Source organism: Sceloporus occidentalis, unplaced genomic scaffold (genome assembly GCF_023333645.1).
Source record: "Sceloporus occidentalis isolate IW3139 unplaced genomic scaffold, rSceOcc1.0.p SCAF_1, whole genome shotgun sequence".
In the NCBI taxonomy this organism is placed as follows: domain Eukaryota; kingdom Metazoa; phylum Chordata; class Lepidosauria; order Squamata; family Phrynosomatidae; genus Sceloporus; species Sceloporus occidentalis.
Genome location: NW_028316981.1, coordinates 186,217,855 through 186,233,027, shown reverse-complemented (window position 1 = coordinate 186,233,027; position 15,173 = coordinate 186,217,855). Strand labels below are relative to the sequence as shown.

Here is a 15,173-nt window from a genome sequence, read left to right as displayed (position 1 = left end):
AATATTAGAACGGTAGTAAATATATTTAATGCTATGAATTATATAACAACAAAAAATTAGGTGCTGTATTTTTAGATCTAGAAAAGGCATTCGACAACATTGACTGGAAATGTATGGTTATATTGTTAAGATTATCATAGGCAGGGTTTGCTTTTTGTTTTAATGCAAGACATAAAAACTACATAAGTCTGTAGTGGCCTTCTGTTGTGCTGTGCTACCATGATATGCCACTCTCCCCCACCTTGAGAAGTAGGAGCTGTGAATGGTAGGCAGCAACTTCCAGCTGCCTCAACTCAGATCCTTTTCTCTTCACTGTAGTTGGTGCTACCGAGAGCAGCTACAAACTCTCAAATCTTACCCCTGGGACAACCTACCAGCTCTGGATGACAGGGTCTAACTCTGCTGGAGAAGGTGTGTCCAGCCATCGGCATCACTTCAGCACTCCAGGTAGGATGGGCTGCTAGAGATTTTGTGGCTTAAATCATGTCAGGCCTAGGCCTCAAACAGACAAGCCAAAGCAAGCGGTTTCAGACCACTTTGGGGGCATGGAATTTAGATGACGCTCCCCCCCAAGCGGCCAGAAACTGTGCTGCAGCCGCACTAAGGAGGCAAAAGACAGATTAAAAAGAAGCTGAAAGAAACCACTCCTTCCCAAAAAGTGTGCACCTTTGACCCTGCATATCAACGCCTTGACATGAGACTGGTCCCAAAGGAGCGCTCCATCCTAATCCTAAGCCTAAAGCAGTGTATAAATGCTCCAGTGCCAGTGTACATTTAAAAAGGACGGAGCCAGCGGTCAGGGCGGCAATGTTAAAAAGGGAATGTGTGACACTTCCAATGGAAATAAGTACAACATGCACTAAGCAGACAGTCTAAGATGGGGTATGGGGTAAAGGGTGTGCGTGTGAAGGGGGCATGTGGGAGGGGGGCATGATTGTGCATTGCGAGTGTTTTATTGGGCATACCACTGCTTCGATGCTCGTTGGAGGGTGGCTGGTGTGACTGTGTGCACAATCAAAGGTGGAGGCCATGCAATGGAATGGCATCTAGGCAGCTGTAGTCACCAGCAGTGTGTTTCTGCAGTAGTGTGCATGGCTGGTGGGGATGTGTGTTAAAAACTGATGCTGCACCATGCAGTCATGGTGTGTGCATGCAGGCCGCCTTGGGAGTAGTCAGTGCGGTCAGCAGGGTCTTGGCCCTCTCTTGGAAGAAGCAGCTTTGGGCCACTCTTTCCTTGCCCATCTGCTTGACCCTCTAGTTGCTGACTGTACAAAGGAGGCACCTTAGCAAACACAGAAACAGGACGGACCTTGAGAAGCCTAGGAGTGAAATATCTCACCACAGATTTGTAGCAATGGGGGCAGAAGTGCAAGTAAAGACTTGGGATTCTGAGTCCCACCTAGAGTTGACCCAACAAATCAGTGGGACTCACTTCTATGATAACCCACCATCCAACAATGGTATTAATTGGTATCCTAGTTGGGTCTGAGCAATAAGATGTAGTATCCCATTCATATAAAGATTGGTGGTTATCTGCTCTGTGTCACCATACACACATTCACACAAGCCTGACATTGGGGTTGAGTGCACCTAATGAAAGGTGTCTTGGGGTGGGCTTCCCCACAACAAATCATTCTCCAAATTATGATGTTTTTACTTTATCCCAGTGGAGTGAAGGCTAGCTATTTACTTATATGAGAGGAAGTAAAACAGGTTGCTCCATTTGGGGATGCTAGACTGTCAAGGACCAGCAAAGCTAAGCACAGTGTTGTCTTCATTATTTCCAGCAGTTTCCCATTGGCAGATCATTGTGGTCATCACCTTAGTAGTGGTAGTCCTGCTTATCCTGGCTGCTGTTTTGATATATGTTAAGCACAGATGGTAAGTTTAAAAAAAGGGTGGGGGGAACTGGTGGGAGGACTGAGTTGGAGAGATCATCCCTGGCTATATTAATCTTGCAGGAGGCATTGATAGACCCTGCTTCCTCTTTTGTCTCAAAAAGTTCATCTACATCAACTCCTTTCTGCCCTCTCTCCTCTGCAGGGTCCTTGGCTTCTGCCATAAGATCCTGCCCCCATGGTGCTGGGAGAGGGTTCCAGATCCAGGGCACAGCATGGTGGCCTCAGAGATCAATGAACAGAATACTGCACATGGCATGGTAAGAAGCGACTGAATGAACCACCTCTCCCTTTTCCTTCCTTTAAAAAAAATAACAGGAGGTGTGAACTTTTCTAGATAGGAAGCATCTTGTTTCTTGGGAGAATTTGCAGTCTCTCATATCTCTTTTTCTGTTCACATTCCATAGTGGTCCCTGTAACATGTAAAAGAATTCTAGTTGATTGAACAGCTATCTTTGAACAGCCTAATGAACTGGATGTGTTTCTTGTCCAAGCTCTTAAAACTGGTGTTATATGTACATTGTGGTTGTTTTGTGCCTTCAAATTGTTTCTGACTTATGTTCACCTGGGGCTTTCTTGTCAGGATTTGTTCAGTGGAGGTTTGCCATTGTCTTCCTTCCTCTGAAGCCAAGAAAGTGACTAGCCTAAGATAATCCACAGGGTTTCATTCCCAAGCTGGGAATCGAACTCTGGTCTCCAGAGTTATAGTCTAACACTCACGTGCATAACCTGATACTTTTAAATCGTGAAACATGAGATTGTGGTACTACCATACCAATGCTTTCAGAGGAAGGGGGAGAAGAGTAAACTATCTCTCTTTCTCCCTCTCCAAGAACATGGAAATCCATCTCCAAACTATCAATCAGCCAGATTCATTGAAAAGAAACAGAGTTGTACTGAAAGACCCAGAGTCAGCAATTCAGCTCCATTCAGCTTTTAAGCTGAGACTGCCAAACCCAGCCAGGATCGATACATAAAAACCCCATAATCCACAGACCCACCCCCAGCAAAAGCTCGCAAACACTATTCCCCGCCTATTTCCCACAGGCTAAACTTTCCCCTCTGCCCCCCATCCATCTTCTAATGGTTTCACTACTCTCCACATTTCAAGCTGCTGAACTCAGGAGTTTCAAGGTCCCTGATAACAGACCATCTGGTATTCACTTTCCCTGGCAATCATCCCCTCCTTTCCTCAGCTACATCTCTGTCTAATCCCCAGCATTGCAAAACATTCTAACATCAATCATCCCCACCATCTATATATCTACATTTCTGATAGAATCACTGGATTCTAACAGGTATTGCTCTTTGCAGGTGTGAACTTGGGTATGCTGGTCTGGACAGGCTCCATCTTCTCACTCAAAACAAAGCCCTCCTTAGCATCTGTTGCCAGCCCTTGCAGATTTACTGGTTTTAGCGGGGCAAAGGGTGCTTCTGCCAGAGGGCTAGAAAAATCAGTAACCCTCTAACTCTTATTGGAATATAGCTCCTGAGGTCCTTCACCATTGATGTTGTGGAATGGAGCTGATAGGAGTTACAGTCCTGCAGCACCTGAGTGGGCCAGAGCTTCTCCCACTTGAAATGGAGCTCTGCCCAGCTAGCAAAAATTGCAAAGGCTGCTGCTGCTCTGTTCCCTGAAAAGAGCATTCAATTTTATTGAAGAGTCCTCTGGGATCAGGGCAAAGTTTCTTCCCGTTTAAGAAAGATCTCATCTTCCTTCATAACTAATTCAAAAACAGAACACTGATCAGTGAATTGACTCTAACACACATCCATTGCTTCCCAGTAAACAAGCTGATATGAGCAGAACCTTAGGTAACACAACATGAGGCGATTCAAAACATATTTTTTCCCTTTTTCTGTCTATACTATAGCAATGTTTCTGAAGCAAAGCAGTCTGAGCACTGTTCACATGCTGGCACACAAATTTTAATACAACTAGATGAAGTTTTGTTCAGTTTACAAATTATAATAGAGTTGTCATTCATCCGTTTAGATTTCCATATCTTCTTTTTCCTTGTAAAAATCTTCATACTGTTAGCAGACTTGCTCTCTTTTTTGGACTTTTTTTTTTGGCAAAGTTTATATTAGTTAATTTTAAAACATACGAACTGAATTACAACAACATACTTGACATACGGAAAGGGAAAAGTAAAAGGGAAAAAACTGTGCATGCATAGTATCTATATATAGCTAAAATTATAAACTAACCTAAACTACATTAAACTAACACTGTGACATGTTACTAAAACACGAATCTATCACAATAAATGAAGCTTAACTAATCACAAAGAGAACTCTGACCCACCTACATAAACTGTAATATGCACACACGCACACGCACGCACGCGCACACGCACACACACACAATTATTATACCATTTCAAATCAGACTACAATAGATTCAACTTACTAGAGTTACCAAAGAACCATAACTTCAAATTATAACATCAGTCCAAAACACATTGCGGAAAATACAGAGCCCCTGATTCCCCCACAAAATAGCTGCCGCTCTGGTTTATTCACAAGTAATGAGTCCCACAGGTCATGGCCTTAATCAGGGGCCACCCGGAATGAGTGAATTTAAGAGCGACTTTTAAGGAAACATAGGTATTAGAGTCATTGTTTGTGGGGTCTCCCCCTTTTGGTCCAGAAAACCTTGGCGGAGGCATAGCAGAGGTATCCAAGGAGGAGGAGGAATGCAAAGGCTATGGGCCCGACACAGAACCATGAAGCCACGAAGTAGACGACCAGAAAAGAGAGGAGGAAGTGGTAGCTGGCTAGAAACCGCAGGCTAACCCTCGGCCGCTCTGTCCACTCTGGCCGCCGCCTGGACAGTGGACTGCGCTTGACCCTGGACACCAGGGAAGGGTCGGTGAGGTGGTAACGGGAAAAGGCGCCAAGGAAGTCGCCGCGGGCACAGAGGGCCTCCATGTGGCCTGAGAAGCGTTTGTTGATGGCCAGAGAGAGCCGGAAGAACATCCTCACAAGAGTGGCACTCTCGTAACTTCGGATTGGCTGGAGTTCCGGGTCGCCCTGATAATCCACCTCAAACCTTCGCAAACCGTTGATGATCTGGTACCGGCCAAGAGGGGTCAAGACCAGACCCTCATCCGTCTCGGTGCAATCCGGGAGCTGTTTTTTCTCGTTTTCATCCAGGGACGCCCCCCAATTCAGCATCAGATGGTTGATCTGGTCTTCACTGAGCCGAAATATTTGGCACAGGTACTCGAGTGCCTTCTCCAAGTACTCCTCGGTCTTCCGGATGCTCTCCTGCCCGACTTCGTCCAGGTCGTTGCCTATGTAGGAGCAGTTTGGGTCCGAGGGTCCAAGACGGAACCAGGAGAAGTAGGACTGGCTGGACAGAGCTTCCAAGGCCTGGTCCGAGATTGATTTGGCCCTCTGCTGGGCCTGGACCATCATCTGGATGAGCCGCAGGACTTGGTTCCAGACATCCAGCCCGAACATCTGCTTGTACTGGACGTCCTGCCCTTCAAGGCTGTAGACGTGGCTCTTGACCTTAAAGGAGGCATCTGTCAGGGTCGGGGTCCGGCAGGAGAGGTAGCTGCCCCCCAAAGACGGGGTCAAGAAGAGGCGGTGCTGGCGCGGTGGAATGGTCAAATCTGTCTCCAAAAAGAGCTGCTCTCCTTTCTGGATCATCTTGGTCAGGTTGGGCTGAGCAAAGACTTTGGCCACCCGGAAGACCATCAGGGCGTTCTTGGGACTGACCAGGTCTGTCCGGAGCGCTCGGGTCAAGAAACCAATGAAGAGCTTGGTATACATCAGCAGATTTTCATGGACGAAGGGAGTCCACCTCTCCAGGACGTCGCAAGGGCCCTGATCGGCGCTCTGTGTGGGTTTTTCAGGGGCGTACCTCCAGGGCTGCAAGTAGCTTAACCACAGTTCCAGAACGACCTTGAAAGAGGCGTCCAGGGGCCAATGTCTGAAACAGTGCTGGAGGAAAACGTAGAGCTTCTGCTGGACGCAACGAGGGATCACGATCCTCTTGAACTCCTCCAGAGGACTTGTCGTGTGTAAGTGCCCCGACGGAGACACGGACGCCCCATGCTTCAGGCTGTTGCTGAAGGCGTGCAAGTGTTTCACGAGGAGCCGGATCACCAGGATGTGTTCCTCCGTGGGCTTTAACGACTCCTTGATGTGTAGAGACTGCATCTTCTGATACATCTCCGGGGAGTAGTGATGGAGCCACATCTCCACAAAGACCTGCAGCAGGGTCTCAGATCTCCAGATCTCCTGGGAGGCCAGGTCGGTGTTGGCGGAAGTCTGGTGCGCCATGTACCTCTTCAGGAGGCTGGTGGGGTGCTTCCCATATGACGTGAAGGGCATGGCAGGAGAGTGGGGAGCTGGGGAGGGGATGACGCCCCCGATGTTGGAGGATGGGGGCGGGACGACGCTCCCTTCTGTTGGCAGGAACCAGCTCAGGTAGCGATCCACCAGGACAAAGTAGGCGCTGTTCGACATGCTGGCACTATACGCCGGGTGGGTGTTCCTCTGTGTAATCAGGCTGAGGGCAAAGTAGAACATGTAATACTCATACGAATTGAGAGCCAAGCTCAGGCCTACACCTCCAGAGGGAGAGAACTGGACCTTGTTATGATACAGAGAACATTCTGGAAGGATCCGTTCTTGTATCGAAGCTTTCACCGGGGCCGGAAGATAAGAGATGGGGAAGTCGTATCGGTAATTCTCTGCTTGCAGTTTGTAGACCATCTTCATCATCGGACCTCCGGGGTCCAGGAAGGCAAGAGAGATGTCGTACTCCACTGGGTTGATGTATCCTTGCAAAGAACTCAGGTTCCAGCCTGCGGTGATGCCGTCCAGGCTCCCGAAAATATTCTCCACCAGCCACGGAAAAACAGGATGCAACTCCTTGGCAGGAAAGTCGTCTATGACCATAGCTAAGTCTCGGCACCGCTGCACAAAAGGCTTATTGAGGCAGTCGGCCTTTAAACTGGCCAAAAGGAAACTGTGTTGAGGGGCGGCTATTTCGTGAAGTGGCCTGCAGTGGCCGAAGGGAGGCCTCATCTCTCAAGGCGCTGACAGGGCTGTTGTGAAAGAAAGCAGTGTGTTTTAGACCAACATTAGGTTTCATAACAATTTCCAATTTAAAAAAACCTGCAGTTGATTTATCTGTTAAAATACACATCAATTTGCCAACATATTCAAAGTCTGAAACCTTAATTTTTTCTGGCCCTTTAGCAACAGACTATGAAACAAGACTACAAAGTTCTGTGGTACCTAAAAAACTTAACAGATTAATCATAGCATAAGCAATCATGACATAGAGAACACTACATCAAATGCTTGAAGAGGTATAAAGCTGATGACTCCACAGTAAAGGTGCCTGAAGTCTGTTGTAGCAGACTAACACTTGTGGGAACTTTTCACAGAAATGGAAGACTATTAAACCTTACTTGATTCCAGGGTTGGCAAAGGGCATTTCAGAGCCCCCTTAATCCTTTTGTGCAGTTCCTCAATGGTCTCCAGAATTGCTGGATTTTTAAATAAAAAGGCATTTTACTGTGTTGTCAAACTTTACTATTTTCAATGCAGAAATGAACTTCATGCACTGTAGTTCGTATGATAGTAACTTTATTTCCTTTTGGTTCAGTATCAAGTCAATATCACATTTTTTTAGAATTCAATTTAAATATCTTTTATTTATACAGAAATAATATTTAATACTAATATGAGGGGTCTGTATTTATAAACAATGTACGGAGGGGATCTTACTGAATTTCATAATATTTAATAGAGAATTATAGACCTTGGGCAAGATGCACTCTCTCAGAGTCATAGAATCATAGAATCATAGAGTTGGAAGAGACCACAAGGGCCATCCATTCCAACCCCCTTCTGCCATGCAGGAAATCTAAATCAAAGCATACCCTACAGATGGCCATCCAGCCTCTGCTTAAAGACCTCTAAGGAAGGAGACTCCACTACACTCCGAGGGAGTTTGTTCCACTGTTGAACAGCCCTTACTGCTAGGAAGTTCCTCTGAATGTTGAGGTGAAATCTCTTTTCCTGCAGTTTGCATCCATTGTTCCGCGTTCTAGTCTCTGGAGCAGCAGAAAACAAGCTAGCTCCCTCCTCAACATGACATCCGTTCAAATATTTAAACAGGGCTATCATATCACCTCTTAACCTTCTCTTCTCCAGGCTAAACATCCCCAGCTACCTGAGTCTTTCCTCATAGGACATGGTTTCCAGACCCTTCACCATTTTAGTTGCCCTCCTTTGGACACGTCTAGTTTCTGAATGTCCTTTTTGAATTGTGCCCAGAACTGGACACAATATTCCAGGTGAGGCCTGACCAAAGCAGAATAAAGTGGCTACTATTACTTCCCTTGATCTAGACACTATACTTCTATTGATGCAGCCTAAAATCACAATGGCCTTGTTAGCTGCCGCATTGCACTGACTCATGTTCAACTTGTGGTCTACTTGGACTCCTAGATCTCTTTCACATGTAGTTTCATTCAGCCAGGTTTCTCCCATCCTATATCTGTGCATTTCATTTTTCCACCCCAAGTGCAGTACCGTACAGGTTATTTTGAATCTTGATCTTGTCCTCTGGGGTATTAGCTACTCCTCCTAATTTGGTGTCATCTGCAAATTTGATAAGTATGCCCCCAATTTTGTCCTCCAAGTCATTGATAAAGATGTTGAATAGCACTGGGCCCAGAACAGAGCCCTGTGGGACCCCACTGGCCACTTCCCTCCAGGATGAAAAGGAGCCGTTGTTGAGCACCCTTTGGCTTCAGCCGATCAACCAATTATAAATCCATGTAACAGTTGCCTTGTCTAGCCCACATTTCACTAGCTTGTTTGCAAGAATGTCATGGGAAACCTTGTCAAAGGCCTTACTGAAATCAAGATATACTATATCCACAGCATTCCCTTCATCTACCAAGCTGGTAATTTTATCAAAGAAAGAGATTAGATTTGTCTGGCATGACTTCTTTCTCTGAAACCCATGTTGACTTTTTGTGATTATGGCATTGCTTTCTAGATGTTCACAGTCTCTGTTTAATGATCTGCTCCAGAATCTTTCCTGGTATTGATGTCAGACTAACTGGACGATAATTGTTGGGATCCTCTTTTTTCCCCTTTTTGAAGAGGGGGACGATGTTTGCCCTCCGCCAGTCTGCTGGCACTTCTCCTGTTCTCCAGGAGTTCTCAAAGATTATTGCCAATGGCTCTGATATTACATTTGCCAGCTCTTTTAATACCTTTGGATGTAGTTCTTCTGGTCTTGGAGATTTATATTCATTACTATCTCTTTACTTATTCTGTGCTGAAATTCCCCTATTCTGTCCTCTGCTCCTTTATCCTCAGGTTGAGCACCCTTTGCCTTTTCTCTGTCCCCTGTTAGCATTTTGCCATCTTCTCCACACAGTGGCCCTACCATTTCCTTCTTCTTCCTTGTGCTGCAGACATATCCAAAAAAGCCCTTTTTATTGTTCTTAACCTCTCTAGCAAGCCTGAGTTCATTCTGTGCTTTAGCTTTTCTGACTTTACCCCTACATGTGCTTGCTATTTCTTTGAATTCCTCTTTGGTGATTTTCCCATTTTTCCATTTCTTATACATGTTCCGTTTAAAACTTAGCTCAGTTGAAAGTTCCTTAGTCATCCATCCTGGTTTCTTGAGACATCTCCCATTTTTCTTCCTCATTGGAACTGTTTGAAATTGTACCTTCAGTATCTCCCTTTTAAGAAACTCCCATCTGTCTTGAACTCCCTTCTCTTTTAGTATGCTGACCATGGGATCACCCCCAGTATTTCTTTAAGTTTACTAAAATCAGCTTTCCTAAAGTCTAGAATGCATGTCTGACTATGCCTGGCTTCTCCTTTCCACTGTATAACAAACTCCAGAAGCGCATGATCACTCCAGTCAGAGGAAGACAATGGCATACCCTTTCTGAACAAATCCTGCCAAGAAAACCCCATGATAGAATCACCTTACAGCCTCCTGAGTCAGCAACAGTTTGAAAGCAAACAACAATAAATGAAAAATAAACTTCATTTTCCTTTCTTTTTACTCATTTTCACATGTATGTACACTTGTCCCTCCACATTTGCGACTTTGACTTTTGCGGATTTGGTTATTCACGGATTTTATTAATATGTTCTCTCTAGGAATATCTAGGACGGTCTTCCAATGCAACTGTATGATCAAAAGTCACACTGAAGGACTTAGAGATTCCTAGAGAGAACACTCCACTAGACATTTGTAGCTCCTCCAGTGCAATTCTGTGGTCGATCTCTGGCAGATGTTGACCACAGAGTTGCCCTGGAGGACCTAGAGATGTGTCCTCTCAGGTAAAACATAGTGCTTATGATGTTATTTGTGGTTTTTCCACATTCACAGGTTTCCAGCACCCCTAATCCCAGCAAATGTGGAAGGATGAGTGTAGTTAATTTCTGTATATTTGACTTTTTAAAGCATTTTTTAAATGTGTGGCCCTCATGCTCTACCATGAAGTGTTATGGAGGTTGTCTTTATTTGTTTTTACATTTCTGTTGGTCAGGCTGTTAAAGACACAGGGGCAGTGACATAGTTTACTGTTGCTTGAGACTTCCATTTCTTTGCAGGACACCCTGTGCCAGTACTTGGACCAGTCTCCGAAGGGTATGGACATCATTGAGATAGAGGAGCCAGCCCCACAACTGCTGCCACCTCCGTCCCCTGCCCCTGTGGTGAATTCTGGCTATGAGAAACATTTCATGCCTACCTTGGAGGAAATGCAGAAACTGTCTTGAGAAGGGAAGAAAGTCATGCTTCACCCTCTGGGGACTAATGGGAGAATCTATTTCACCTATATTAAGGTGCTTGTCCTAGTACATCTGCAAATCAGGTGGACCAATTGAGGATTATTCATTTGCCTCTCAAAGCTAGGGGTGGGGCACATTTCACTGGATCCATCAGTAGCCCTTTTGCACCTCCTGATATTTGTTGGAAGAAGAAATGCACCATGCCTCAAGAATCCACGCATTTGCAAAGCTGACAGGGTGCTCTGGAGAAAAAAGGTGCACACAGAACAGTGTACACATTTTAAAATGTGAACAGCTAAAATGGTGCAAACACACTTCAGTCATTGGGGGGGGAGTGTGTACCTTAAATCACATGGACAGGTAAATGCATGTGACGGCAATTGTGTTAAAAATGACATATTTCATTGTGGGAAGGAAAATCAAAAGCCTCACAATCTAATATCCACAATGGGAGCTCTCATTGCAGTCCCTAGGTACTCCTCCAAGATGACACTTGTGACCTCAAACCACCACAAAAGCAGTAAACTGGGCATATCTCTGGGATGCCTCACTTCACTCTGGAGTTTCTTCAGGAATATGGTTCTCTTCCTGAGCCTGTAATGGACTCTATCTGGACTCAGATGTCCTTCTTAGTCCTGATTACCCCTGTTTAACTCCTTTGAGTTGTCACCTCGACACTGAAGCTGTTGTGGAAGCATTGGTTCTTACTGCATTTGCAGTTACATTAAACCTGTTTTGTATTGCCTGTACTGACAGAAGCAGAAATAGCTGCTGGTGCTGCTAGAAACAGAGCCTATACAGGTATGGCCCAAAGCTATTGGGGAAGAAGTGAAGAAACCTTTCTCTCTGGGTTCTTTTAACAGGGGCTGTTTTAAAAAGTATGTTTTTTTTTACTTCAGGTCTGATTCACTTGGCCAGGAATTTTGTCTTTACTTATTCAATGTTTTGTTACGGTTTTTAAAATAAGTGGTACCTCTTCTTTTTCATTTTGTGTATTATTAGTAAGCTGCTTTTTTCTTGGAGGGTGTCTACATGTTTGGGGGGGGGACATACTTGCCTTGAATCATTCCAGACAACACATGCCCAGTTCTGCAACAAAATGACTTCTTTTTGCCTTTAATCTCATTTAAGAAGACCTGTATGTTGCCCTGGAGCTTGTGACCTCTGTGTTTTTCAAGAGTGTACAGCTGAATCAAGTTGTCCATACATCACAAATATGCACAGGGCCATATTGGTGCTGGCAGGTGGAGCCATTTTTTGTCCTTCTCACTGATCAGTGCTGGAAAGGTTCCTTGGCTTGTCAGCCAAGCAGCTCCCTGGCAGAGTCTTGCTGATAATGTTGCTTCTGGTGTGGCCAGAATGGGGACCCCCCTTCCTTGTTGACTGGTGAAGCAATTGTGGCAGCCCTGAGGAAGACAGGACACCAGTGCCAATGTGCTGCCAGCCCAGCTGACCATCTGGACTGGGGTGATCACATAGTGAATCTGGGGCAACTCTGGAGCAGGATATACCAGACTGCACCTGTATTATTTTGGCTGCTGTAGAGGTGCCCTTGGAAAGTAGTATATGAAGAGGCCTTAATTTTGGCCCAGAGTCCACTTCCTATTTGGGGATGGTCTCTGGTTCATTGCATTAACAGGTGAGCTTAGGAGTATGACCACTAAACCTTTCCAGCCACGAGGCTCCGAGCTTCGTGGCCTGTAAAGAGAAGCTCAGTTTTGTGCAACAGCTTTCCAGATTTAAATCTTTTCTTATTGCCAATCAAAAATGACATCAGAAGCAGCTTGTAGCTCCAGAGAGAGCCCCCATAGGGCCCATCTGGCACAAGGGCCAAAATTTCCCTATCCTTGGTTGATATGATACTGCTGAAACTGGTGTGTGTGTGTGCATGCAGAAGGACATTTGGTGATGTTGGTCCTGTCTGCAATGCACAGGACAAGTATTCTGGCCAGATAGCTGACTCAAGCCCCTTGCAAGGGCCCATCATTCTGACACTGGGTGGCTGATAGCACAGGCATCACGCTGAGCCACCTGGTACATCCGCTGCAGGTCACTTTGCTGTGAGGTCTGAGTAAGGCACCAAGCTTTGACATGGCTGGGCGCCTTGTTCTGACCTCAGAGCAGGCAACTGGCGGCACCATTGACCACTCTGCATGGCAGAGCAGGACACAGTTCAAACAGCCACCCAGCTTCAAGACGGGTTTTTGAAGACTTGGGGTTTTCCAAGAAGATCTAGAACAACTGCAGAGGTATTTTAATTCATTTTAAGAGGGTATACCCTGGTTCTGGTGCTGAATGGGCTGGGTGTTGTCCAGTTTGTATGCACCAAAACTTTGGGCCATCTGTCGTCCAGTCTCTCTGTTGAGAGAAGGCAGGGAGGGGGTTGTTTCACTTGTCCTGTACAGCCAGAACATTGTTTTGGCTCTTCCTACATTTTTGTGACATGCAGAGTTTTTTGTCAGTGTAAAGTTGCTTTCCATGTGCTTCCATGTGCTGCAGCCAGGTTGAAAAAACACCTACCTGGGAGATATTTAGATGGATTGTTGTGGCTGGCAAAGGACGAGAGAAGAAAATGAAGCACGGAAAGATCTTCTGCTTGGCTTAGAAACATAGGGAAGACTGCAGTTTAGAAAAGCTGAAAAGAAAAAAAATCACTAGAAAAGATTGTCTACACTGAGATAAGCAAATATACATACTTTTCTGAAAAAACACATCCGTTTGCCTCTTTATAGGTTTTGCTACAAGAATAATTGGGACTTCTGAACTAAATAAAGTGTAGTGTGGCAGCAATCTCAATTTCCCCACTAGGAGTCAGGAAAGTTCCAGATGTTTGAGACCTTTTTGGCATTAATGTCTCAACAAAGTTTTCCTTGTTTCGGCTGTAAAATAAAAGCGTTCTCTCTCTCTCATCTGTTCCATACCCTCCAACATTTCACAGATTAAAACCAGGACACGTGGGGCTAAGCTACACCAGAGTGTAGTCAAGATGACAGAAGTTATTAATGAGGGAGGATACACAAGCTACGAAAGGTTACAGCAGTTTGCTTTGCCTGAACCTCCTGGAAGAGTAAGACTGCTCATTTTTATCCTGTTCACTTAATTGTGTACAATCAACTTTTGCACTTCAGTTTGCAGCAAATGAAGTGAAGTGTAGATAAAATGGGAAAGGAGGAGGAAAGAGAAGCTGGGATATTCTGAAAGCAGCTGAAAGCTTCTCTCCAGTTAGGAGAGGTTTTCTCACCTTCATTGACAAATGCTCCCTGTTTATCGATTATATTAATACAGAAAAACATCAAATACAACCACCATCTTCACTTTTAAACTTATGGTCGGATGTTTTGATGTAAGTGCCTTACGTTTCAGCAGTGGACTCTCTTTAATCCAAACAATAAATAGACAAGAATGCATAAAGTGAACTCAAAACTATTGTATATAACTTAAAGCCTATAGAAAAATAATATCCTGACTGTTACAGCATTATATATTAGTATTTCTTTGACTATGTTGTTTATATATTTGTATTATGTTTTCAAAATAAGAATTAAAAAACATTTCTAATCACTTTTACACTTCTTTCTATCAGATACAAACACACACACCAAGAATCATAGAATCATAGTGTTGGAAGACACCCCAAGGGTCATCCAGTCCAACCCCCTGCCATGCAGGAACTCACAATCAAAGCATACCCAACAGATGGCCATCCAGCTTCTGTTTAAAAACCTCCAAAGCATATTCCACTCTCAAACAGCTCTTAGTGTCAGGAAGTTGCTCCTAATGTTTAGGTGGAATTTGTTTTCCTGTAGCTTGCATCCATTGCTCCTGGTCCTATTCTTTAGAGCAGCAGAAAACAAGCTTGCTCCCTCCTCAGTATGACACCCCTTCAAATACTTAAACAGGGCTACCATCTCACCTCTTAACCTTCTCTTCTCCAGGCTAAACATACCCAGTTCCCTAAACCTCTCCTCATAGGGCTTTATGACTTCCAGACCCTTCACCATTTTGGTTGCCCTCCTCTGGAAACACTCCAGCTTGTCAACATCCACTATACTTCTATTGCTGCTGCCTAAAATCACACTGGGCTTTTTAGCTGCCACATTGCACTGTCGACTCATGTTCAACTTGTGGTCTACTTGGGCTCCTAGATCCCTTTCACATGTAATCTCCTTAAGCCAGGTGTCTTCCATCCTATATCTATGCATTTCATTTTTCCGTCCTAAGTGCAGTACCTTACATTTTTCCATGTTGAAATTCATTTTGCTAGCTTTGGCCCGTTTCTAATCTATTGAGGTCATTTTGAATTCTGATCCTGTCCTCTGGACCTCCTAATTTGGTGTCATCTGCAAATTTGATAAGCATGCACTCTATTCCCTCATCCAAGTCATTGATAAAGATATTGAATAGCACTGGGTCCATATTTTCCCAGCTTGTTTGCAAGAATGTCATGGGGAATCTTGTCAAAGGCCTTACTGAAAT

General features: G+C 44.8%; 1 protein-coding gene and 1 pseudogene across 6 annotated transcripts in view; one reads left to right on the top strand and one right to left on the bottom strand.

The window, feature by feature from the left end:
- The window catches only part of IL27RA (interleukin 27 receptor subunit alpha), a 41,020-nt gene extending 26,762 nt beyond the window's left edge, over window positions 1-14,258 (top strand). For 2 of the 5 annotated variants that reach the window (XM_089486772.1, XM_089486745.1), the window contains 4 exons: window positions 319-447; window positions 1,788-1,881; window positions 2,044-2,158; window positions 10,518-14,258. In XM_089486772.1, the coding sequence (XP_089342898.1) occupies window positions 319-447; window positions 1,788-1,881; window positions 2,044-2,158; window positions 10,518-10,685 (506 nt within the window). In that variant the 3' untranslated portion in view covers window positions 10,686-14,258. Of the gene's footprint in view, window positions 1-318; window positions 448-1,787; window positions 1,882-2,043; window positions 2,159-4,551; window positions 4,634-9,797; window positions 9,948-10,517 lie in introns of those variants that run through there. The other 3 variants (XM_089486752.1, XM_089486759.1, XM_089486763.1) reach the window with 3 other exon arrangements.
- Window positions 4,024-13,246, bottom strand: LOC149323068 (sphingomyelin phosphodiesterase 4 pseudogene; annotated as a pseudogene). Its single transcript, XR_016272377.1, has 2 exons — window positions 13,218-13,246; window positions 4,024-6,964 (listed from the first exon to the last, which is right to left on the bottom strand). The product of XR_016272377.1 is annotated as a sphingomyelin phosphodiesterase 4 pseudogene (transcript).
- Window positions 14,259-15,173: the final 915 nt, after the last annotated feature.